This window comes from Pelophylax lessonae, assembly GCF_965119305.1.
Source record: "Pelophylax lessonae genome assembly, chromosome: 10".
Taxonomy (NCBI): domain Eukaryota; kingdom Metazoa; phylum Chordata; class Amphibia; order Anura; family Ranidae; genus Pelophylax; species Pelophylax lessonae.
This window is the reverse complement of record NC_138777.1, coordinates 94,392,861-94,419,585: the sequence shown is the minus strand read 5'-3', so window position 1 is coordinate 94,419,585 and position 26,725 is coordinate 94,392,861. Positions and strand designations below refer to the sequence as shown.

At 42.7% G+C, this 26,725-nt stretch overlaps 1 protein-coding gene across 1 annotated transcript in view; it reads left to right on the top strand.

Moving 5' to 3' along the window:
- LOC309565970 (lamin tail domain-containing protein 2-like) overlaps positions 1 to 26,725 on the top strand; it is a gene marked incomplete at its 3' end in the record, with an annotated part of 116,136 nt that overhangs the window by 56,921 nt on the left and 32,490 nt on the right. The window contains exons 2-3 of the mRNA XM_082270997.1: positions 16,427 to 16,491; positions 25,748 to 25,934. Of these exons, the coding sequence (XP_082127123.1) occupies positions 16,427 to 16,491; positions 25,748 to 25,934 (252 nt within the window). The remainder of the gene's footprint in view (positions 1 to 16,426; positions 16,492 to 25,747; positions 25,935 to 26,725) is intronic.

The window sequence follows — 26,725 nt, the reverse complement described above, 5'->3', positions numbered from 1 at the left end:
AGATGTAGAATTAGCCAGTGGAAAGCAAGTTTCAGAGGGCAGAAATGGGGGCATTAGCGGTAGGGTGTTCGGAGCTCCTATACCAAGGGTGGGTACGGGGAAAAATCAAGAGAGCAGCCTAAAAACATCAAAATTACGAGGCTTGTATACCAATGCCAGAAGCCTGGCCAACAAGATGGGAGAGCTGGAGCTGCTGATGTTTGAGGAGGACTTAGATTTTGTGGGGATAACTGAGACTTGGTTTGACAGCTCTCATGACTGGATGGCGACCATTCAGGGGTATTCCCTTTATCGTAGAGATAGAGAGGGTAAAAAAGGGGGAGGGGTATGTTTGTATATTAAGAACAGTATACATGTAAATATGAGGGATGATATTAATAATGGAGCTATGGACGAGGCAGAATCCCTATGGGTAGAGCTTCAAAGGAAAGGCACGGTGGGGAAGGTAATATTGGGCGTATGCTATAGGCCCCCCAACCAGAGGGAGGAGGGTGAGGCGGACCTCATGTTACAGATAGGATTGGCAGCAAGGATGGGAAATGTCATTATAATGGGGGACTTTAATTATCCTGATATAGACTGGGCAGAAGGAACCGCGCATTCAGCCAAGGCTCGGCAGTTCCTAAATGTTTTGCAGGACAATTTCATGGGTCAGATGGTGAATGCACCGACAAGAAACAATGCGGTACTTGACCTACTGATTACCAACAATACAGACCTGCTCACGGATATAGAAATACGGGAGAACTTAGGGAACAGTGACCATAGGTCAATTGGTTTCAGTATTAATTACAGTAATAGGAAACACAAGGGTAATATAAGGACACAGAATTTCAAAAGAGCCAATTTCCCTAAACTGCGCTCGCTGCTAGAAAATATCAAATGGGATAGAACCCTGGGAACAAAGAACACGGAGGAAAAATGGGAGTGCTTCAAGAGCATACTTAACAAGGGGGTGGGCCAGTGCATTCCAAAGGGAAATAAATTTAAAAGAGCAAAACTAAACCCTGGGTGGCTAAACTCCAACATAAAAATGTATATTAGAGCTAAAGAAAAGGCCTTCAAAAAATACAAGACTGAGGGGTCATTGGCAGCATTTAAGCACTACAAAGAGTGTAATAAGAAATGTAAAGACGAAATCAGGGCGGCTAAAATAGAACACGAGAGACATATAGCGGAGGAGAGTAAAAAGAACCCCAAGAAGTTCTTTAAGTATATAAACAGTAGGAAAGCGAGGCCAGAGCACATTGGCCCCATAAAAGATGATAAAGGAAAAATGGCCACAGAGGACAGAGAAAAGGCGGAAGTGTTAATTTCTTTTCTTCAGTCTTCACAAAGGAATCGGGGGGCTACACGAACCCCGCTTGTAAGGCCGAACTAAAAAATACACCTCAGTAAGTGCCGCCATGGCTAACAGAGGATAGACTTAGAGCTAAACTAGAGAAACTTAACATAAATAAATCCCCGGGACCGGATGGCTTGCACCCAAGGGTTCTTAATGAGCTCAGCCAGGTGATTGCCAGACCATTATTCTTGATCTTTAAGGATAGTTTACAGACGGGTATGGTGCCAGCTGATTGGAAAAAAGCCTACGTGGTACCAATATTTAAAAAGGGGCCGAGATATATCCCGGGTAACTATAGGCCGGTCAGCCTAACATCAGTAGTCTGCAAAATTTTGGAGGGGATGATAAGGGACCACATACAAGACTTTAGTAATGAAAACGGTATTATAAGTAGTAATCAGCATGGATTCATGAAAAATCGTTCATGCCAAACCAATCTATTAACCTTCTACGATGAAGTGAGCTGCCACTTAGATAAAGGTAAGCCTGTGGATGTGGTGTATCTGGACTTTGCAAAGGCCTTTGACACCGTTCCCCACAAACGCTTACTGTACAAACTAAGGAAGGTAGGTATGGACCATAAGGTGAGTACCTGGATAGAGAACTGGCTCCAGGGGAGAGTACAGAGGGTGGTGATTAATGGGGAGTACTCGGATTGGGTGGGTGTGGAAAGTGGGGTCCCCCAGGGTTCTGTCCTGGGACCAATCCTGTTTAATTTATTCATAAATGATCTAGAGGAGGGGATATCTAGTACAATCTCAGTATTTGCAGATGATACTAAATTAGGCATGCCAATATCTTCTATGCAGGATGTGGAAATCTTGCAAGCAGACCTGAACAAAATAACGGGGTGGGCAACTACATGGCAGATGAGATTTAATGTAGAAAAATGTAAAGTAATGCACTTGGGGGCCAGAAACCAGAAAGCAAGCTACTCACTAGGGGGGGAACCTCTGGGTGAGTCTAGGATGGAAAGGGACCTGGGGGTACTGGTAGACAACAGGCTTGGCAGTGGCATGCAATGCCAAGCCGCCGCAAGCAAAGCCAACAGAATACTGGGTTGTATAAAAAAGGGGATTCACTCCAGAAATAAAGAGATTATTCTTCCACTCTACAAGACTCTGGTCCGGCCACATCTGGAGTATGCTGTCCAGTTCTGGGCACCGGTCCTCAGGAAGGATGTGCTGGAACTGGAGAAAGTCCAGAGAAGGGCAACAAAAATAATTAGGGGAATGGAGGACATCAGCTATGAGGAAAGACTACAAGCACTGAACCTATTCTCTCTGGAGAAGAGACGATTGAGGGGGGACATGATATCAATGTACAAATACTGTACTGGCGACCCTAGCATAAGGAACAAACTATTCAGAGAAAGGAGATACAATAAGACACGTGGCCACTCACTAAAACTTGAGGAAAGGCGGTTTAACCTTAAAGTGCGTAAGGGGTTCTTCACTGTAAGAGCGGTAAGGATGTGGAATTCTCTTCCACAAGCAGTCGTATCAGCGGGGAGCATTGATAGTTTCAAAAAACTATTGGATGGACACCTTAAAGACCACAACATACAGGGGTATACAATGTACGGTTAAAAGCAAACACACACACACATCATAGGTTGAACTGGATGGACTTGTGTCTTTTTTCAGCCTCACTAACTATGTAACTATGTAACTATGTACCCACAAAAAATGAATGTCTTTTTTTTTCACAAATAGAGCTTTTTTTGGTGGCATTTGATTACCACTGTTTTTTTTATTTTTTGCGCTATACACAAAAAGACCAACAATTTTAAAAACAAAAACAATATTTTTCAAACGCTCATAGAGCAAGTCTGGTTGCTCCTCTAATGTTAGAGGAGATCCAGGAGGTGACCAGCTCTTTTCCCAACTCCAAAGACCCTGGGGATGATGGGCTGCCAATGGAGGTATTCCAACAATACGCTGATATCCTTTTACCTAAGCTGTTGAAAGTATTCAACGAGGCCCATGAGCATGGACAGTTAGTCTCCATTCACACTACCGCGACTTGTCAGCCTGACAAGTCGCGGTCCGTCGCGGTCCATGCAGTGCTACAGGACCTGTTCTAATAGCTTCGACTTAGAAAAAAGGGTCCTGTTCTACTTCGGGGTGACCTCGGAGCGACTTGCATAGACATTCATTATATGAAGTCCGTGCAAGTCGCGCCGAAGTCGCGGTACACGCGACTTGAGAAGTCGCCCCCGAAGTTGTGCCGCTTCAGTGTGAATGCGGTCTTACCGTCTTTCATGAACAGGGCTAGTATTATTTTGCATTTGAAGCCTAATAAGCCAGCTATGGAGCCTAATTATTATAGACCTATTTTCTTGTTTCAAGCTTACATAAAAATTTTGGCTAAAGTACTGGCTCGGAGGCTTAATAAAGTAATTGCTGATATCGTTCACGCAGACCAAGCTGGCTTCATGCCTAACAAATCCACTGCTTTCAATCTCAGACGACTTTATATAAATATGCAAACACCAGCTGATAACAAAGGGGTGAGAGCGCTTTTGTTGCTGGACGCAAACAAAGCTTTTGATAGCGTGGAGTGGTGCTATTTGTGGGCAGTGTTGGAAAGATTTGGCTTTGAAGAACAATTTATTGCATGGATCCGTTAATTGTATCATAATCTCCAGGCTGCTATCTGGGAGGGTGACAGGACCTCACAGGTATTTTCACAGAAAAGGGGTACTAGGCAGAGGTGCCCTCTCTCCCCCCTCCTATTTGCCCTTGCAATAGAACCCCTGGCAGCTAAAATTAGGACAAGCTCTCTGGTTGAGGGCTTTAAATATGGTGCACTCCATGATAAGATCATAGTCTCGGCTGAGATTATGGACTATTGCCATTTAAACATTTTCCCGGAAACCAGCAAAGTAGAAGTGTGCAGCCCGGTGGCTAACATACGGTGTTACTCACCTCCCTCACATTTTAACCAATGGCAGGTTGCTCCCGTTTGCCAAGATGCAAGCCATATATGGATTGTCAAACAAAATGAACTTCTCCTACCTTCAATTGTAGCATGCCATTAACTACCTCAATACTGGGCACTTAAACCCCCTTCCTTCCCAGACCAATTTTCAGCTTTTAGCGCTGTTGCATTTTGAATGACAATTGCGCGATCATGCAACACTGTACCTAAACCAAATTTATGTCATTTTTTCCCCACAAATAGAGCTTTCTTTTGGTGGTATTTGATCACCGCCAGGTTTTTTCTTTTTTGGTGCACAAATAAAAAAAGACCGAAAAGTTTGAAAAAAAAAAAAAAGTTTTTTTTGTTTAGGTTATAAAATTTTGTAAATAGATACGTTTTTTTCCTGCACTGATGAGCACTGATGACGCCGCACTGACAGGCACTGATGAGGAGACACTGATGGGGTGGCACTGATATGCAACACTGATTGGCACTGATAGCACTGATGGGCACTGATATGTGGCACTGATAGATAGCACTGATATGCAGCATTGGTGGGCACTGATAGGCAGCGCTGATGGGCACTGATAGGCAGCACTGATGGGGACTGATCGGCGGCACTGATGGGCACTGATAGGTGGCACTGATGGGCACTGATAGGTGGCACTGATGGACGGCACTGATCGGCACTGATGGGGGGGCACAGATGGGCAGCACTGGTGGGCAATAATGGGCACTGGTGGGCGGCACTGATAGATGGCAATAACGGGCACTGGTGGGCAGCACTGATAGATGGCATTGGTGGGCAGCACTGATAGGGGGGCACCACTGGCAGGCTCTCTGAGCCCTGTTTGCTATTCCTGGTGGCCATGGTGGGCATCCCTGGTGGTCATGGGTGGGCATCCCTGGTGGCTCTAGTGGCACCCCTCCCCCCCAGGGCTGCACTGGTAATCAATCATCTGATTACCATCACAGACCCCCCCCTGTGATCAGTGAGTAATTAGAAATACTCACTGATCCCCCCGGCTGCAGCACCGATCCTCTCCTCTTCTCCTCACTGACAGGATCTGTCAGGAGGAGAAGACGGCTGTATTGACATTACATGACGGCTGTGATTGGACACAGCCGTCATGTGATCAGGAGGGCCAATCACAGGGCCCTCCTGACGCATCTTGTTGCTCTGTGTCGCAGCACGATCTCTCTCCTTCTGAAGGACGTTCAGTAACGTCCGATCAGAAGGACGAGACTCCCACCCGGCCGTATATGTACAATGGCCCGGGTGGGAGGTGGTTAAAGTGCAAACATTCTTAGAGCACTCCCTCTCCTCTTTACAATATAAAAAAACAATATTTTTTACTTTCTGCAAAAAAATATATCAAATAAAAAAAATAAAAAAACAATGTCTTCATAAATTCAGGTCAATATGTATTCTGCTACATGTTTTAGGTAAAGAAAAAATCTCAATAAGCATATGTTGATTGGTTTGATGGTGATGGTGATGTTATAGCGTCTACAAACTATAGTATATATTTATTATTTTTTAATTTTTTTTATACTAGTAATGGTGCCGATCAGTGTCTTATAGCGGTACAGGGATATTGCGGCGGATAATTGAACACTAAGAGGGAGATTTACTAAAACTGGAGCACTCAGAATCTGGTGCTGCTGTGCTTAGTATCCAATAAGCTAGCAATACAACCTGGAAGCTGATTGCTTTCTATGCAGAATTGCACCAGATTTTGCACTCTCCAGTTTTAGTAAATACCCCAACTGACAGTTTTGACACTTTGCAGGAACCAGTGACACTAATACAGTGATCAGTGCTAAAAATATGCACTGTCACTGTACTAATGACACTGGCTGGGAAGGAGTTAAACATCTAGGGCAATCAAAGGGTTAACTGTGTGCCTAGCCTGTGTTTTTGTTATATGTGTTCCATTTTGCTACAGGGACACAATATCCCTTCCCCCCTGTCAGAACAGAAATCTGCCTTGTGTACATAGGCAGATCTTCATTCTGTGTGTTCTATCGGTGATCGGTGGGTGGCGGCAGACATCCAGTGCCCGGCACCCAAAAGTGCCTGCTTTACTACTTCATCCAAAATGCAGACAACCTAAAGCCTCGTACACACGATCAGATTATCGGATGATCTTTGGTTCGTTTTTTGTTGCATGCTAGTCTCATATGGAAAGTGAAGAGGTTACTTTCATATGAAAATTCTTGTAAGACAGAATTCTACTTCAGAAGTGATGTCATGTGTTGAATTGTTTTGTATGTGTTCTTTCATTTCTGAGCATGCCTAGTCTTGCTCTTACGATTTTTTTTGGACTAAAACTGTACTAATTAAACAAAAATCTTTTAGCCTGTACATCCAGTTTTTGTAGTCCGAAAAGTCGTAATCGGCTGTCGAAAGCACGATACTAACAATCCGAAAATCTGCGGATCGTTCGTCGGAGGAAATTTTACTTCCGATTTTCGTATCATGTGTACGGGCCTTTAGACAGAAAGTCTGTTACTGGCTGGATCACCAGGTGTAATAAAGGAAAAAAGAAAATGAATGCAGCCAACAAATTAAAGGATTGGTAAACTGCAGTATTTTACGTATTTGGGTTTAATAAGTAATGTACCTAGCTAAAATAAAATCTATCAATTATGCTAAAGATATTAAGTTCAGTTATTTACATACCTTATTTGGTGAACATCTTTTGGTACATTAATGAAAGGTAAAACATTTTTAGAAGGTATTTGAAGTAATGACATAAAAGATATAGTAAAGAATAATCTAATAACAGAGAATCAGCATGGATTCATGAAAGAAAGGTTGAATTTTAGGATCCATTCCCTGAGCGTGTCGTTTTCAGGCGTTTATCAAGCATTTTTTCCAGGTGTTTGGAGGCAGACATTAACATCTGACCAAAAACACTTGTAATCTGCCAAAAAAAAAATCTCATGTACTTTTTTGAGCATCAGGCATTTTGCTTCAAGTGACAAAATGTTCAAATGTGAACAGAGGCCATTGAAATGAATGCGATTTTGCTTGTTGTGCGTTTTAGCACTTCAGAGATGAGCATTTTACGAGTTGAAAAATGCTCAGGTGTGAACAGAGCCTTACAAAGTAAATTCAAATCTAGTAATGGTGATGTTGGTGACATAATATATAAATATTTCGTTTTTGAATAAGCATGTACTTGTTAGGGGTTCTCTAAGGTAAAAATAAAATTGAAAAAAAGTTAATTCTGATTGCTACTGTTGTTGCACTTTGCAGAACATTCATTTTTTTTTTTTTTTTTTTTTTAATATGCTTGTTTAAGTAAGGGCATCCAGGAAAAAGGGAGCATATGATATTACTGAGTTTACAGATTTTGAACATGGATCTTAAACAATTTATGACATACGGTATACCCAACACTTTGCAAGAGCCGTACAGCATACTCTCTGATGGCAGGCACACACATGAATTATTCCTTGATTTGACAGAATGACAGAAAGACGTGGGGCCCCCTTTTTTAGCAATGTTGGGAATGTGGAAAATATTTGTAATGTTAGTACTTTGCAAGTCTGGTCCTATAGAGTCATTTGTCTGTCTGTAACTGACAAAATAAAAGACATGTGCCTAGAATCCATATATAGTATACATATCCATTCATTTGAAAGAAACACTTCTGTAGGGATCAAGGCTGGGCAATAAACTGATAGTGACTTTAAATTGCCAGTGATTATTTCAGAGAAAATTAGGAGTAGAAGCTCTGTAAGAGAAGGAGTCTTAGGTCATTTGGGCTTCTTTTTTTGGAGATTCCGGGGTGGGCCTCTTAGAGGAAACCAAGGCAACCCAATTGGAGACATTCATATCACATCAGTGGAAATAAATCTCAAAATCGACCTAAGAATACCTTAGAATTGTGTGCAAAGAGTTGAAATGAACCTGATCCAAACTAAAAAATGGCCAAGGTAACAGCAACATGAAGTTGTGGTAGAAAATATCAATGTTGGTTTTCAAATGGATCCTTGTGTCCCCAGTATGTCTCTTCTGCCAAAAAACTGTTTTTATGTGCACAGTGAAGAAGCCAGGGAAGGTAGGTTGAAGGTAAATGTAACTCCGGTACGTACATGCAAGAGTAAAGCTTAGTACACATGGGTAAAATGCTGGGTGACATTGGGCGATTCAATAAATACTGGATGACATTTGGCCCGTGTGTAAGGTAGCTGGTCCTACAGAAGCCGGCCAAGCATGCTGGAAAACCAGCAGCCGACCGACTCCAGATTAGCGTTTTCCTACAATTTCCCTGTCAGAAGACAATAGAACAGCAGGGGAGATTGCTGTACTAACATCTAAAGATTAGTACAGTTGCTCCGACCGGAGCTGTCAGTTTTTTTCCCCATAATATTTTATTGAATAAAATGCAAATACAAAGGTCTAGAGAGGACATACAGTAGTACATGCAAAGACAAAAACAAAAAACAAAAAAGGGTGTGATCACTGAGAAGGCAAGGTAGACCAAGGTGATAGTGACAGATCTCTCTCCAAGTATCTTGGTATAGCCTATCATATATAGCAGTGGTGGCTGATGTTCCATCGGTCGGGGGGGGGGGGGCGTCAGATGGACCTGACCATGGACCCCCCCCCCCCCGTCGCTCCGCACCATACCCCCCCCCCAGTCGCCAGCTCACTCACCCTGTGTTACCCCGAACTGACCACTGACATGTGGAGGCGGCAGCTTCCCCCCCTTCTCCGTGTCCTCCCTCTGTTGGTTGGACTTCCCCTGCATTTCCTCTACATCACGGCGGCTGTCTTCTCCCTCCTTCTTCGCCAATAGGATGGCTTCTCCTTTCGACCAATCCAGAAACAATATGAACCTACAATATGTACCTGTCTTTACAAATGTGGGTGCCAACCCTAAGTTGACCAATGACTCAATTAGGTGTCTAAAAAAATTCTCAAACAATATAGGTAAGTGGCAGGGCTTTTTTTCTCAGAGAATAGGTGCAGGAACTCCCCCCCTCCCCCCCTTTTGAGTCACTCTTTGTCTCCGCCCCCACCCACCTCCAAGTATCGTCCCTTGGTTCCAACCCCTACCCACCTCCCAGTACCACCGCTTTTAGAGAAGACAGAACCATGTATTATTTTGTGGTGATAAATAATTTGTATGTAATTTGTTAATGACAAGAAAAAAAAAAGCAGTAAAATAGATTCCCTGAAGCCAGCAACAATAGATCCCATCCCAGCCACACTGGATCTCCCCCAGCAATAATAGAGTTCCATGCAAAAATAGATCACCAGTTACAATAGATCCCCCAAGCAGCCAGCATCGTAGACCCTCCAGCAACCTTTACCATTACATGCATTCAGTGCTGGAGGTGCCGGAACTGCGTTCCCCCTCGTTCCTGCTGAAAAGTGGAGTCCAGGCCAAAGGGTGCATCAATGTAAAAGAAGGCCTGAGGGTAAGTCGATACCATAGCCTACCTATGTTACTTTCCCTTGATGAAAGTTATGCTTATTCCGATGCTAATCATAGCCTTATGTGGACACCATATATATATCCGTAGAATGTGTTAGTAGTATTCAACTTGCAGGTTTAATACGCGATCCGACTTCAAAAAAGAAAAAAAGAAAAGAAAAAAGGGAAAGCCCCCCCACTACGTTCGATACAATGGGAGGGAGGCACCATTAGCTACAATCATGGCTGATCAGATATATACTGTCAGGTTGTTTTTTTTTCTCAGACTTACTGAGCGATAATGTAATGACGCTTGTACATTATAACAAATACTCTGGCAGTGCCCCCCCCCCCCCCCCGGCCCAAACCACACACACAATTTCATTTCTGCCCAATTAAAAATTCGAATTCACTGAGCTGTAAGCTTGATTTTATAGGCATAATTTACCCCACATTTATTTATCTACAATAGCAAATGTTACAAATGAAAAACAGCGTGACTCAACAGCTATGACTTGCCTATTACATATTTGTATTGTGAAGTAACAGATTAATGATGCATTACAAGGCTGATAAAATCATTCATTGCTTTTAAAAAACAAGTCAAAAACATCAATCTAAAAGCCTGAAACATATTTGAGATTAAAAATAGTGACTCATTTCCAATCGTATTATCAATTTAAATTATAAGTAAACTATAACTAATGTTTTTGTTTTACATAGAGAGGGAAGTGTTATGACCCCTACCAGGTTTTAAGATGAAAACAATGTGACTGTGTCTTTAAGAGTTAAGAGTTATCCACCGTGCCTTCTATAACCTTCATATGTTTGTTGGACATCAACACAGTGCCACAAGTGATGTACTCTCACCTTTTCAGATACTTTCGGTCAAGTCAGAGGCGTAACTGGAACCTTCAGGGCCCTGGTGCTAGAAACCATGAAGGGCCCCCCGGACCCCTGGCTGGGGCCCTTCCCTTTAAGCCTGGGGCTCTTCCCACTGATTCTGGGGCCCTTTACGCTCATTACGGGGCCCTTTATTATGGTCCCGCAGCAGGACCCTATCACAAGTTCTGCAGTGGGCCCCTTCCTGTCATCTTGGGGCCTCCCCACAGTGGTGGAATGCCAGGGCCCGGTCGCAAGTGTGACCTTTGCAATCCTGGAAGTTCAACCACTGGTGTCAGTAGTTTTTATTTTTTGGTATTTTAATTGTATTATTTTTTTATCATTTTATTTTATTCTTTTACAATGTCACTGACTATGACTCTGTCTATTCAGAAAAGGAAGGAGCTGCTGTATTACATATTTACCAACCCCTTCCTGGTTCTCTATTGTGACACATCCCCTGCAGCAGCCGGCAGGAGAGGGGAGGGAGCACTCAGCACTGTGGGGGGGGGGGGGACCGGGGAGCACACAGGGGTCCAGAGACAGCAGAACACAAGTGAACTTAATAGGAGGAGTGGCGGGGCAGTATACAGAGGAACCAATCTCCTCCATTTTCCTCCTGCAGCTACAGGAGGAAAAAGGAGGACAGTGATTTCTCTACATGCTGCCCCCACCACCCCTCCTATCCAGGTGTACAGGGGAGCTGCACAGGCCCCCTGGAGCATGGGGCCTGGTTGCAATTGCAACCCCTGTAGTTACGCCCCTGGGTCAAGTACTCATCTATACCGAGTACCGATACCTTTGCAGTGTGATTTGAGTCCATACAAAATTATTAGCTGCAAATTGCACTGCAAAGAATTGCATACGTTTTGAACAGGAATGTGATGCGATTCCTGTCTAAATCACATGCGGTTTCCCTGTATGAACCCAGACTGAAGTCACTATGACATGTCTGGGTTCACACAGGAACGGTGCTTGCTAACACTGCACCAGAGGAAGATAGGTCTATAAATAAATGCAAACAAATATTTTGAGACCGTGGCAACATAGTAGCATGCTTTTATTCATGCAATGATCTTCTTCTGGTGAAAAGTTACAATTTATTTACATTCCAGAGCTTAGCGTAGAACATTTCTACACTGATCCCGTACATTGTGTACCTTTAACCTACTGTTTAGTGCAGAGTTCCCCTCATTGTTATTTTGTGCAATGCTAAAAATGTACAATTGTTCCATGATAAAAATTCCGACTGCCTACCGCCAGGTGATAAATACCGAACGTGTGTGTTCCTTTACTTTAATGATGTATCGCATTTTTTTTTTTTTTTTTTTTTATATATATTTACTGTACCTCACATTCAATATTTTACTTTGATGAATTGACTCTCTTATTATCTCATGCAATATTTCCACAAAGTGAATCACGTGACCTTCATATTGCATGTGGAGTCCTTTAGTGAATTGACCCCAGAGCCTGGTCAGTTGATGCTCAGTTATTGTCAAACTAGCGTTAGTGATTCAATAAAAGTTTACCGTGTATGGTGAAACTGGACACCGAGGTGTATTTTTTAGTTTATTTGAAATAATTATGAATGATGACCAGTGCAGCTGAAAGGCTTAAATCAAACTTTATACCTATACATTCTACATTGACGGCAATCTTCACTAACTCAGACTTAGTGGGTGATAACTATGGGGGGTTTATGATTCTGAATGTTGTTTTTAGCCATGTTACCTGCGTAACTTAACAAATATCTTATAACACAAGTTGTAATAATATTAGACATTATTTACATAGAAATGATTGCTTGGTTTGTGACAGAATCCCTAGATTGTATCATAATGAGAAGACCCCAGAGGACATTATCTGAAGTGTAAGATGTTCTGGGTTTCCCAGCCTCCAGCAATGCTTAGTGCACAGAACACACCTGCAGTACAAGGAATTCCTCTTGTGTAACTTCTACTGTTTGCTGGCACAGGAGTGGAGGCTGCATGGCTCCTACAAGTCTAGGGGATGGCATTAAACATGTCAACTAGTCTTAAGTATTGTGTATGTTGGATGTAGGTATTGATATTATTTAAAGTTGTAGTAAGACTCAAACTGAGATTTAAATTATGCATTATACATGTTGCCGCGCTAACATAGTGAAAATAATTTGCTAAAAACAAAGGTCCATATCAAAATGGAATCTATTGTAGCACTGCCCCCTTGGGAGCTGCTGAGTGTGGATTCCCCTGGATTACCCATAGCAACAGTCTGAAAAACTTATCGCTTTAGTTTTTGTATTTTATTTTAGAACTTGGATGGGAGAAGGGATGAGTGGGATACTCCAACTTGAACTATGCACAATTACTGAGGACACTATCTGTAAAGAGTGTGGCAAGGCCACTGCTTCACCTTGCCACTGAAGTGAAGTAAAGCATAGGTTCCTGACTGAATTTCTCTTCAGGGTCCTGACTTGGCACCCCCTTTCTCACTTCCCGTGCATGCTAGCCCTTTGTCCACTGACTCTACACCAGAGTGGTCCCCTTCCTGGGCAGACCCCTGAGGAGCTTCCCGGTACTCACGGACACTGTTTTCCCTGGGTTGCTTTGCCTTCAGCTCCGCTTGTCAATATCCTGGACCTCCTGGCTCAGCATCACACACTTGGTGCACTAGGCTGACTGCCTGTGACCACTTTCCTTGCTGACAGGAGGAGAGACCAACCGTCACCCTCCTCCTGGGCCCTGGATTCTTGCCCAAAGACCCCCTGTCACATGTGCCCTTTGCTTTTATAACCTATCCCAGGATGCACCACTCTCTGTGCCAACCCACTGGGACAGTTACAAAGCCTGTGTGTCACTGGCTAGGTTTCCTCCACTGTCCAACAGGCTCCCCTATTGGATACAGTGGGGATACTCCCTCAGACCAAGTGAATCACACATGGACACGTGTAACAGGCAAAACTACTGATCAGGCTCCCCTGATAAGCAGATGGAGCAAAACAATGCCTTTACCCAGCACCTACCTAGGAGGGTGCTACACTAGCAAAGCTAAATAAAGTGTATGAAATAGTCCAAATCAAATGTATGTCTTGAGGAAAACATCACTGATATTGTGCAGAGATGGTGCTACGCCATTATTTTAGTCACCACTTGGGCCATCACCTTTGTAAGAAATTAACTCTTACTAGACTGAGCCTCAAATGATGTCCTATGGGATGAAAAGTATGTCAGGGCTAAATGTGTATATACAGGGCTTTTTTTCAGCGGGAACGCGGGGGAACGCAGTTCCGGCACCTTCAGTAGTGAATGGTACTGTATTTATTGGCAAGGGGTGCTTGGGTGTGCTGGAGGGTCTATTGATAATGGCTGCTGGGGGAATCTATTGTTGCTGAAGGGGATCTATTTTTGCATGGTTGTTTATTGTTTCTGGGGAGGTCAATTGTTGTTGGTTTGCTGGAGGGGGGCTTATGATGCTGAGGAGTCAATTACTGCTGGATAGGACTTGCTGTTGAGGAAGGGGGTCTGTTGATGCTGGCTGCTGGGCGATCTATAGTTGTTGGGGAGGGTCTATTACTGGTGGATGCAGGGGGGTCTATTTTACTGCTTTTCTTGCTACCATTACCAAATTCCATACAAATTACTTAGCACCACAAAATGATACCTAGCTCTGTATTCTGTAAAGGGGGCGGCACTAAGAGTCGGGGGGGGGGGGGGTTTGAATCAAGAAACGGTGCTCAGAGGTGGGTAGGGGCAGAGACAAGAATTGACCCAGAAAGGGGGAGTTCCTGCACCTATTCTCTGAGAAAAAAAGCCCTGTGTATATATATATATATATATATATATATATATATATATATATATACATATATATGTATATATATATATATATATACGCTGGTCGGACTGAGGTTCTTACCTCTGACAGCTTCACAAAGCAGCATCTGCAGTGAGCCAATATAAAATAGGGGACAATGTTATCATTAGGGATGATCGAACTTTTGAAAAGTTCGGTTCGACCAGAACACCCGAACTTCACGAAAGTTCGGTTCGGATTTCAGAACCCCATTGAAATCAATGGGACCCGAACTTCGGTAATCAAAAAACACCATTTTGAAGCCCCAAAACCCAATAAATGCCCCTAAAAAAATGCCTAGGGTTCTGGGTCATGCCCCATTAACTATTAATCACACAAAAAAAGTTCTTAAAAATTGTCATTTTTGATAAAAAAGCCAATTATTGAAAAATTTAAAAAAAAAAAAAAAAAGAGATTTTTTGATTTTTACTTTGGATTTCAGATCTGGGGGGTCTAAAAAGTGTACATGTGAAGTTTCAGCTCTGTAGCATGTCCAGAACCATAAAAAAAAAGATTGTTTGTATTAGAAAACTTTAAGCACAGGAATATGGCTTCTCTGCTGTAACACCTTGCCGGTTTAATAGCAGGCATTTTTTTGGGTTCTTTGCAGTCAGGAAAAACATCTGAACTTGTGTATAGTGGTACTGTGCACAAGTTCTGATGTTTTGCCTGCCTCCAAAACCCCCCAAAAAATGCCAGCAAAAACACACCTGGGCATTTTTTTTTGACGCTAGCGTTTTTTTTGGCATTTTTTGGGGTTCTTTTGAGGCAGGCAAAACATCTGAACTTGTGTATAGTGGTACTGTGCACAAGTTCTGATGTTTTGCCTGCCTCCAAAACCCCCCAAAAAATGCCAGCAAAAACACACCTGGGCATTTTTTTTTTTTGACGCTAGCGTTTTTTTGGCATTTTTTGGGGTTCTTTTGAGGCAGGCAAAACATCTGAACATGTGTATAGGGGGTATATATAGGCATATATGTCTGAATATATACCCCTAGACATATATAGGTGTGATAGTAGCAGAAATATATTACTGTAAATGATTTCATTAGCGCAAGCATTTATTTCTGCTACTATCACACCTATATATGTCTAGGGGTATATATTCAGACATATATGTCTATATATACCCCCTATACACATGTTCAGATGTCATGTCTGACATCAAACATGTCCTCAAAAAAACACTGGCAGTGGCAGCCCCTGCAGCATAAAAAATGCTTGCTGGTGAGAAGCCACATACCTGTCCCGAAGCAACTCAGAGAAATGATCATTTCTCTATAGCGGTCACCCTGCTATGGAAGGGTTTTGTCACCCTGCCATAGCAGTCACTGTCAGTTAACCCTACACTACACTACGGTCCCCTGACACTTAACACTTTCCCTACAGAAACTAAATTTTTGAAGCTAACTTAAGTGTAAAGGAGCACTCTAACTACACTAGATATCCCTTTGCTCACACTAAAAATAGCTAAATGACACTTTTAAAGTAAAATTAACAGAACTGCTTCCACTCTCTTCCATGTCCAGTATAACAATGCTGGGAATATGGCGGGGGCGATCTTATATACTGGGGGGCGTATTCACTAATGATTGGTCTAGGGACCCCCTAGTCACTCCAATCACATTCCTAGCATTCTCCTGCCCCCTCAATTGGCTTTTGCTAATGGTTCTGGTCCAATCACGGGCTTTTAAAGCCCATTTCCTGAAGCATTGCATTTTGGGCGGTTCTGGTTGCCGAATTCCGAACTTTTTGGGCAAAAAGTTCTAAATTCGGCCGAACCTCGAACACCCAATGTTCGGGCCGAACCGATGGTGGACCCGAACCGTTCGATCATCCCTAATTATCATATCTGTGTCCAATCTATGTAAGGATCACAAGTCAGTACTATAAACAAGAAGTTGTAGATGATCTCACTAACATTTTACAATATTTTATTTCTAAAAGTTAACTTTATTAGACTGAACACTTTGTCATGTTTGACATTTATCTGTTGCTATAGGTAACCAAAGATGATTGGGTAGACAGAGGACCCATGGCGAGAGCAACAATGCCGGAACATTGCAAGTAAGATATATATGTTTTTGGGGGGTTTTTTGCTAGGAAAGTTTTCCTTAATATCAATACAATAGCATCCATTGTAGCAGAGACCACAGCTATAACTGGACCCATGTCTCTAATGCCCTTAGAGAGGAAAATTATCTAAAAGTGATATTTTGGTCAAAGATGTAGCCTGGCGGGCTGAATCCACCCCTGGCTTCTTATATATCCTGGATACCCAAACAGCGAGAGCTCCCTGCCATTGTTCCTGACTCTCTTTCTGTCGGCCTTGTTTTCGTGTTCCCAGCTCCCTCTGTTACATTCTCCCTAATGGATTAAATTAAAACATATCCAATCCAACAAAGAGAGTGGGAATTTAAAATAAACAAAGCAGGTGTGCAAATTTATGAACTCAAGAGCAGACATCTTACCATCATACCTTCTTACCTTAGAAACTGCCAGAGAGTTTACTTTTTACTGGGGAAATTTTTACATTTTTGGCACACATGATAAACTCTGCATTTTTTCTAGAAAATATTTTTAAACCCCCAAACATATTTTTTTAATTCCAGAAGACAGTCTGATCATTGCCAGGGTGACACATCCCTAATAATGTTTAAAGAGAAGGAAGAAAAAATACAGACTGGGATTTTTTTGGTCATCAATTAAATCATAAAGTATTTTAAAAAGAATTACAAAAGCATTTTATTAGACATCAGATAAAAAAGGAGAGACTGTATTAAAACCAATCCAGCTGATAAGTCAAGATGGCCAAAAATGGTTCAATGTTGCCTAGTACATAAAGACCACTCTTTATTTACATATTGCAAAAAGGCTGTTACAATAGCTAAAATGATACATATAGACCCCAACGTGTTTCAATTTCAGCAAATCTTCAGTGGGAATTGGTGTTTAATCAGAAATATGAATGTACAAATCCGAAAACATAATAATATCTACTTATACATAACTTCTATAGCAAACTTACATAAAAGCTGATATAACATCAACACTGATAAACCAACCAATGAAATGTGCCTATATGTCATTGGTGGCCCCCACAGAATAGAGTCTGGGGAGTACAAAGGGCCCTAGGAATCCCTATGGGGGTCTGCATAAAAAATAATACATTTTTTATCCACAAGAGCAATTTTACAAATGAGTAAAAATAGGAGGTGATATGTGCGCTGTCACTTAGGTATCCAAATAGGAGGGATTCCTATAATGTGTTGCAGCTGATCGAGAAACTTATAAGGCTATGAGATTAGGATCAAATCCTATCCCACACGCTGCCAGCTCTAGTATTTTCACTAAATACCAATAACGATATCACATTACAAAGTGAGTCGGCGCTAGTGGGAGAAAATCTCAGAGGGGCTCAAACTGAGCTACCCAATATCAAACGCTCAGCAAGGACTCCTACAGTTAGGTATAACGGAAATCACCATGCAATATGTTTCATTGGATCTGAGGTAAATATATCCACGGAATACTATGAGTAAAATATATAAACTACTATATCAGGCCATTTAATCCGAATCCTAAAGCCAAATGTATGTCTGTCTTAGAAGAACGATATAAGAAGATCAGTAGACTGTAACGATAATTGTGTAAAATCCGAATCCTAAAAGTCGATCCAAATCCTAAAACAAAATATGTGTCTGTCTTAGATATAAATAATGTAAAAGAGCTGCTGCAATATGTATCCAACTTCCATTAAAAGATAAAACCCCACTATTAAAATATCACAGAAAAAATGCCGGATAACCGCATCAAGCGATTGAAATCGCAGGATCGAATAATCGCTGTATAGGCTAATCCAATAATCGAACATTCACTGTTGTATAAAATAGAGTATAAATCAATGTTGACTAATGTGATAACCAATAATTCTGGGTAAACTTAATAATCTATATAAAATGTGATCAATGCGTGGTACTAATAAATATCCATCAATGCGTGATACTGATAAATATCCATATAAAATAAATAAATACACGATGTGAGAAATGAAGTTGATGAACACACAATACTAAAGGTGAGATAAATAATTCAATGAATAAATAAATATACATTTCTTATGCAATAAATAGTCCAAGTGCAATAAATCAAGCTGGTGCGGTGATCAAAAAATAAATATATATATCTTGTGCAATTAACAGTCCATGTGCAATAAATAAAGCTGGTGCGGTGATCAAATAAGTGCACATATAATTAGGTGACAACTAGTGAATCTCAAGGACAATTTGTGGATATCCAGTGATGTGATCCGGAGTGAGCCGTGATAATATAGACGCAGTGGCCGCTCACCTCACTGCACCTTTTAAGGCGCTTTGGCTGATATCTGACCCTGGGGGCGAGATGTTGGGCTTCTCCGGTAGCTTTAGGTTAGTGCACTCCGACCTCCACTCCTTATTCCATAGCTATCGATCCCAAATATGCTCCAACGGTACCAGTATACTCCAAAAAAAGATAATGATGCCCAATAGTGAAGTATGTAAAAACTCACTTTATTTATAAAAAGGGAAAAAGAAACACTCACATTTCCAATCAGAAACAATAGGCAGAAACAATTAGGCAGCCGCACTCATGAGGTATGATTCCTCTGGGTACTTCCGGCTACGGCCGCAAAACCGGAAGTCGACGTCACCCGATGCCTCCCGACGCGTTGCGTCACAGATCATGTGACTTTCTCAAGGGATGCTGTTTAGAATACTGCTAAAGATTTTACGACCCCCTGTATGGCATTTAACTGTCTCTGCTTTTAATCTCAATTCAGTGCTGTGCCAATCTATAGCAGCGCTGCTCTCTCTCCTCATGGGACTCAGAAGCAGCAACAGGAGTCAATCAAATCCTGTGCAGAGGGAGTGGTTGCGGGGCTGAGCAGTGCTGTGTGTGTTTATGGGCGGAAAAAGCCCAGCTCAAGATTGAGCCTGCACAAGTGCCCCCACACAGCCGATCACATGGGTAAAGAGTCACGTCATTGACTCTTTACCGACATCGAGATCGCGCCGCGTCCTAGCAACACGCGCGGTCACGATTGCCGCTCCGCGCGCCCCCGGGGGTACGCAAGAGAGGCTGTTCTGGTGCGCTGTGATATGACGGCATCCAAGGATAATAGCTACACCGCTCTGCCATCATTTGACGGTGGGCAGTTAGTAAGTGGTTAAAAAAAGTCAGCAGCTACAAAAAGTGAGGCTGCTGACTTTTAATAAACACACACCCACCTGTCCCATGGTCCAGCGATATGGCCATCGGGAGCCTCGGTTCCCTCCCTCTTCTCCCCATGGCACAGGCATCTGTACTATGGGCACCCGGCTGTGACAGCTTGCGGCTTCACAGCCGGGTGCGCACTGTGCATGCGCGAGTCATGCTGCGCGTCCTGAGTGGATGAGCAAACTTCTGGGACCTGTGTCTCAGAAGATTGCAGGGAGGTAGGGGGAGAGGAAAACTTCCGCTTGAGCCCCCTAGGTGGCCCAAGCAGAAGTGGAAGCGGGTACCTGTCAAAACCAAGTACCTGCTCCCCCCCCCCAAAAAAAAAGCCGTGCCAAATGTGGCATGTCAGGGGCTCAAGAGGTCTGAAAAATCAGATGTCAATACACAAATGTTTTTTTTTTTTCTCTCTGGATTTAGTTGCTTTCTAAAGACAATACAACGGGTAAAATATATATTGAACACGTCACCATTTTTCTAGGTAAATATATTTTTAAAGGTGATATTGACATGAAATGTTCACCACATATCGGTAGTAACCCATGCAATCCATACATACAAAGAAACCAAAACAAATACGTTCAGAAATTAGGTTATGTGTAATAAAATGAAAAGACACAGGGAGAAAATATTGAACACGCTAACTGAAATGTAGTTAATACTTCGTACAAAATCCACCTGTGTGGAGAAACTAGTCGCATGCATCGCTCGGGTGTGATTTTGCTCCATTCTTCCACACAAACTGTTTTCAAATCTTGAAGGTTCCGTGGGCCTCTTCTTTGAACTCTGATCTTTAGTTCTTTCCATAGATTTTCTATTGGAAGTCAGGTGATTGGCTGGGCCATGCTAGCAGCTTTATTTTTTTTCTTTGAAACCATTTGAGAGTTTCCTTGGCTTTGTGTTTGGGATCATTGTCTTGCTGAAATGTCCACCCTCCTTTCATTGTCATCATCCTGGTAGATGGCAGCAGATTTTTATCAAGAATGTCTTTGTACATTTTTACATTCATCCTTTCTTCAATAAAATTAAGTTTGCCAGTATCGTATGCTGAAAAACTGCCCACACCATGATGTTCTCACCTGCAAACTTCACTGTTGGTATGGTGTTTTTGGGGTGATGTGCAGTGGCTTTCAATGCCTTTTTGCACCTCCCTTTTTTCAATTCCAATATTTCTTTATTGAGTTTTCATATGTTCATAATAAGGCAATGACATAACATAACACATTTTAGTGATAATCCAACTCTGAGAGCCGATGGGAAGAGGGAGAGGACCCCGCCCAGCCCCTGGCACCAGCGCCATCTGCCCCCCGGATCCCTCATGTTTTGTCCAGGAGCGACCGCCGCCAGCATCAACCCAAACAGGGCCCCCAGGGCCAGCCCAGGCGGCACCCCCCCATCCAAAATCAAGCCAATGTACTGGAAACAAGGTGATGAACATCAGCAACACAAAGAGAAAGAAGATAACAGTGGAAAGGTCAACTTATTATATTGTTCAGCTAAATATTGGAAGAGCTAGAAAAGGAGTTCACATAAAATCAACAATAGTTCTGGCCTACTATAGAATACTAATTCAGCCAAGGAGCCCATTGCATACGTGCTTTGTCAGCACCTCCCTTTTTTAATGTGCTCAATACTTTTTCCCTGTGTCATTCCATTTATTCCACATAACATAATTTCTGAACTTATTTGTTTTGGTTTGTTTGTATATATGGATTGCACAGGTTGTTACGCGATGGTGACGTGTTCAATACTTACAGTATTTTATCCGCTGTATCAGCAAACAGTAATGCATAGCCTGCACTGTAACCATAGGTGTGCGCAGCCTATTGCATTAGGGTGTGCACCCCAAAGCTCAAACACATATGAACGCTACCTGCTGTCACAGGGAGGATGTTCTGGTGGCGGGAGGCAGTTGATTAGGAGCATATTACTTTACGCCTTAAATACTGGTGTAACGTGTTCATAAAGTTGAACCTAGCCTTTAATGTAATGGGGCATTTACACTGGCATCCCAAGCACCCACCTGGTGCCACCCCTGGATAATACTAATGCTCATGGGGTGATTAGGGTGTGCCCAGACACACCCCATGCGCACTTCTATGGCTGTAACCCTCAGCACTAAAGCCAAGTTCAACTCACTGCTCACTCCGGTCTCACAGCCCGCATGTGTTCCACAGAGATGCAGGAAGTGACATCAATGATTCTCCACAAGCTTCAAAGCAGCAACAAGATCTCAATGCATTTCGCCATAAGACGTAAATCCCCAAAATTGCGATAAAATGGGCATATAAAAATACCAAGGCTCTTCCGGGTTCACCGCAGCTTGGCGTGTGTTCCACAGAGGACAGAAGTGATGTCTAAGGTGTCTGAACCAGAAATTGCATCAATGTGTTTCCCCCCTCCTACAAGGTGTCATCCAGGACACATGAAGTAACCCCTAATATTGCATATTTAATAATGTGTTCAGTTTGAATTGCACTGGCTTGTGACAGGTTTCCTGTAAGTGTGCTACTCTTTGTTATAATATAATATTTTACATTTTTCAGTCTATTTTACTTTTTCTAAAACTTTGCTGAAGGTTTACGCAGCAGAAAGCCCATCAGAAAACCCCATATCAAGGAAAAAGAAAATTCAGTTTGTTGCATAATTAAAATACATTGCTTGTAAATAAAGACAAGCCGCGGTGAATCCGGAAGAGCCTTGGTATTTTTGCATGCCCGTTTTTATCGCAATTCAATGCAGTGCACTGGGGCCCTGCCTACACAATCACCCATGAGACAAAAAATGCAAATTATCGATAAGGCGATATTTATTGGTACAGCAGTGTCAGGCTAATGACAGCTTCCAAGTTCAGCGGCTGGGTCCGGTAAACACACACGGACGGGAGTCAGGCTCGACTGTCCTGTGTGTGCCTGTTCTTGTGGAGGCAGACAGGCATTCCTGCAGTTGTGGGCTCCTTCTCCATGGCCCAAGTGGCCTGACAGTAGCGCAGGGCCGACAGGCGCTTGCCACCTGCTAAGTTCGGCGGCCGGATGCACACGGGAGTCAGGACTGTCAAAAACAGTCAAAAACATATTGCTTGGACCATAAATCTTTTCGAGCCAGAAGTAACTGCTCCTTCAACATCCTCCGTAATTACATACTAGCTTTGCACCTTCCACAAAATAGACCTTGGGCTCAATTTATTATTACAAGGCATGTGGTTTTTTTTCGTGACTGTTCTCATTTTTAACATTCAATGCTGAAAACAAAGAACGGTACAGAAAATGACAATCATTAAACTCCAGCCAATGCATACTTTTTGCTTTTAGTTACCACTGGGCAGGGTTATAATCTCTGTAAGGTTTTCATTTTTCCCATAAAGGAGATCAAACTGGGGAAGAAATATTTCTTTTTTTTTTTTAAATTTATAAATTTTTATATAATATAAATATTATATATACATTTTTTAAGAACAACACATGATACAGGCACAGACAATGTTGGTAAAAATAAGCAGGGAAAATATAACAGGTCAATGGAAGACATAGCAGCATAAACATATCAAAAAAGGCCAACAGAGCCTAGGGAGGAAGAGGGGGGGGGGACTCAAAGCAAAATTCCCCGAAAGCCAATTAGCGGCATTGGAGCACACCCAACAGGACACCGTAAGTGAGCCCCACCCTAAGATGGACAAGGAGGGGGGACAACAGGACAAGACGAACTACACAAACAAAGACACATACTCACTCACAAAACCAACACACGCACTAACACAGCCACACTCACACACCTTCCCCTACCCTCAATCACCCACCCCCACGGGGGGGAGCAGGTAGTACACAACTTGCTAGTCAGATAATCCTTAATACTCTTGGGACCACAATAGTCTCATTCAGCAGACAAGCTGGAGGACAGAGGGGTATCCGCCCAGAATGAATCCTCTACATCAAGCCAAGGTTGCCAGATTTTAGAGAACTTGCTAGGACACCCTCTACTCTTATAGATCAGTTTATAGAGCGGTACATCACCACACACTAAAACATAGAACTGCTGCATGGTAGGCGGTTCTACACTTTTTCCAATGTAATAAGATACGTTTCCTAGCATAGAACAGTAGTTTGCGGAGCAGGGTGCTAGGACGTACACGGTGTATGATATCATTCAACACGCCCAACAGGCCTACCTCAGGCGTGTGTGGGACCGGTAGGTGCAATTTATCATTAAAAAATGCGAAAATAGACGTCCAGTAACTGTTAATATGGGGACAAGACCAAAACATGTGGAGGAGGTCTGCTGCAGGACAACCGCATCTAGGACAGGCGGCTCCCGGGGCAACCCCCATACAGACCAACTTTTGAGGTGTGTAGTGCAAATGGTGAATGAATTTAAACTGTATCAGTCTGTGGTTAGAGCTAATAAGGTCCTGGAAGCATACCTCTGAGGTCTCATCCCATACCTCCTCTGACAGCTCAGGAAGGAGTGTGACCCACTTGCACATGGCCAGTTTAAACGGGTCGGCACTAGCCGCCTGCAGCCTTGAGTAAAATGTAGTGACCATTTTAGTTACCTCTGGCATAGACAATAACTTCTCCATTGGGGATTCCTCGAGCTCCAGGGTCAACCCAGCAAACTGCGCCCGGGCGGCGTGGCGTAGTAACAGTATTTAAAAAAAGAACGGTTGCTCACACCATGGCGGGCCTTTGGGTCGTCAAAAGAAACAAAAAGAGTTGACCGAAAGACATGGGAGACATGAGCACCCCAAGCCCAGGCCACCAGCCAGAATCCGGATGACCGTGGAGCTCGGGGAAGTTGGGATTGTCCCACAGCGGGGCATTAGGAGACACCGCGGGTGCCAGCCACCCAACCTCCATAGGAGAGACACGAGAGCAGCGCCTGGGTACCGACCTGTGGAGAGCATCCAGAGCCTGCATTCTCGAGCCATGCAAGGCCAATACAAGGGTAGTGGAGGAATTCCCAGGAGAGTCACCAAGCCAGTCATACATATAAGTAAGCTGGGACGCAAGAAAATATTTCTATGCCAGGCCTCCCTGAAATCTGGAGGCCTGGAGGGAGGACCTAGCTATGCGAGGGTGGGAGCCCTGCCAGAAAAAAGAAGTGAGGGTGGAATCTATTTTATGGAATAAACGCCTGGGTAAAAAGACAGGGGAAGCATGAAAAACATAAAGGAATTTAGGTAAGTAAATCATCTTAGGGGAAGAAATATTCCTAATAGAGCCACAAACAGCATTAAAATCCTTATAGAAGTCCTCATCCTTGACCACTTCACTTAAAAAAAATATTTTTTTGTTGTCTTTGCCACTCTTGGAGAGATTTTTCTTATTTTATGCTTCAGTGATCAAAAAGTGAGTGAGAATGTCCCAAATGTCTACAAAAAGTGCATAGAACCACAATGGTTGTAACCCAGCTCCAAAAAAAAAAAGAATTTGAAAATTGTGAGTTTCTCTTGAAAGCGGAGCTCCACTTAGAAGGAGAAGCTCTGCTTGTCTGCCCCCCCCCCTCCGGTGCCACATTTGGCACCTTGTGGGGGGGGGGTACCTGCTCCCGCTTCCTGCTGAGTTTACCGCAGTGAATTCAGCCAAACATTTGGCCCTTGCCACAGCCGGCCCACTGAGAAAGCACAACGTGATTCATGCATGCACAGGAGGAAATCGGCTGTGAAGAGGACACCGCGGGATTGATGGACAGGGAAATGCCCTAATAGTAAAAGTCAGTACCTACAGTATTTGAAGCTGCTGACTTTCAATTTTTTGGTGGTGGTGGGGGGGGGGTGTAGCTCTGCTTTAAGACTTTGTACCTCAAGCCTTATTCAGATATTTTGTTGGTTGCTTTACGAAAGCTGGAGCATGGGAAATCTGGTACAGTTCTGCACAGAAACCAATCAGCTTCCAGGTTTTATTGTCAACGTTTAAATTAAACAAGCTGAAGTTAGAAGCTGATTGGCTTTGGCTATGGCTACCATACACATCTGCACTAAATTATGAGGGCTCCAGTTTTATCAAATCCCCTCCTGTGTGTCTTAAAGCCAAATTAACCTTTACATTAATTAAATAAATGTTTTCACTTTTAGCTCTCCTTGTCCTCTGAAGATTGCTGAAGTCAATTCTTTGGGCCACTTTGTTCGGATAGTGAACTCTTCTCCACACCAAAATTTTGATATAAGTGGCTACATCCTGTGGCAGCTGGAAGGAGGACATGCTGTGTCTATGTATCGCTTTCCACAGAATTTGATCGTTCCTTCTCACCAGCATGTTACGGTAAGGAGAAGACCCCAGTTCAGTCTTACAGCTATCATTGCAATCTAAAATTTTGTTTATTTGAATGAAGTTCACCAGAGAAATTCTGGTAAATTTGGTTTAAATGTTAATAAAAAAGCAAAAAAGTGTGATAGCGCTGCTCTACAATAGGTGTAATAATACAAAGAACATATAAAATAACATTGATTATGTGAAAAAAAAGAATTCCAACAGGTGAGGTGACAAAGAAAAATAAATAGTGCTTCACAAAACAAGTGATGTGCTTCCACTCTTCGAACGTAGGCTCCAACCACCAGGTGCAATGCAAGCTAACCTCCGTAAGGGACCCATAAGGGGTCAATACAGCATAACTGAGGCAACCGCTAAGGAAAGGGTTCCTTGGTACGATACTCCCTTTTACTCCTCTGGCACCATCAATATTAGACACTTAAAGCCCCAACACAACTCATGAAAAGGAAAAAACAAGGCTCCCAATGGTGCAGTATCCGGATTAAAAGGAATCACACACACTCCCAACTTCATAAAATACACTCACATTTATTAAAAAAAAACAAGCAGTTAAATTCCTAAATGGTTCTTACGTGTTCCATCCATAAGGTCCCACCGTAAAGCTCCACCTCTACGCGTTACGCCACTAACGCACGTGGCTTCTTCTGGGGGAAAAGAGGTTTAAATGTTGAATGGAGTTAGTCGGTCTTCAAACGAATGAAAGACCCTAATCCATATCTTTTAAAAGACCTCTAATGAGAACTTTGGGATTGACCATATTAAACAAAAGCAGTGCTGAACCT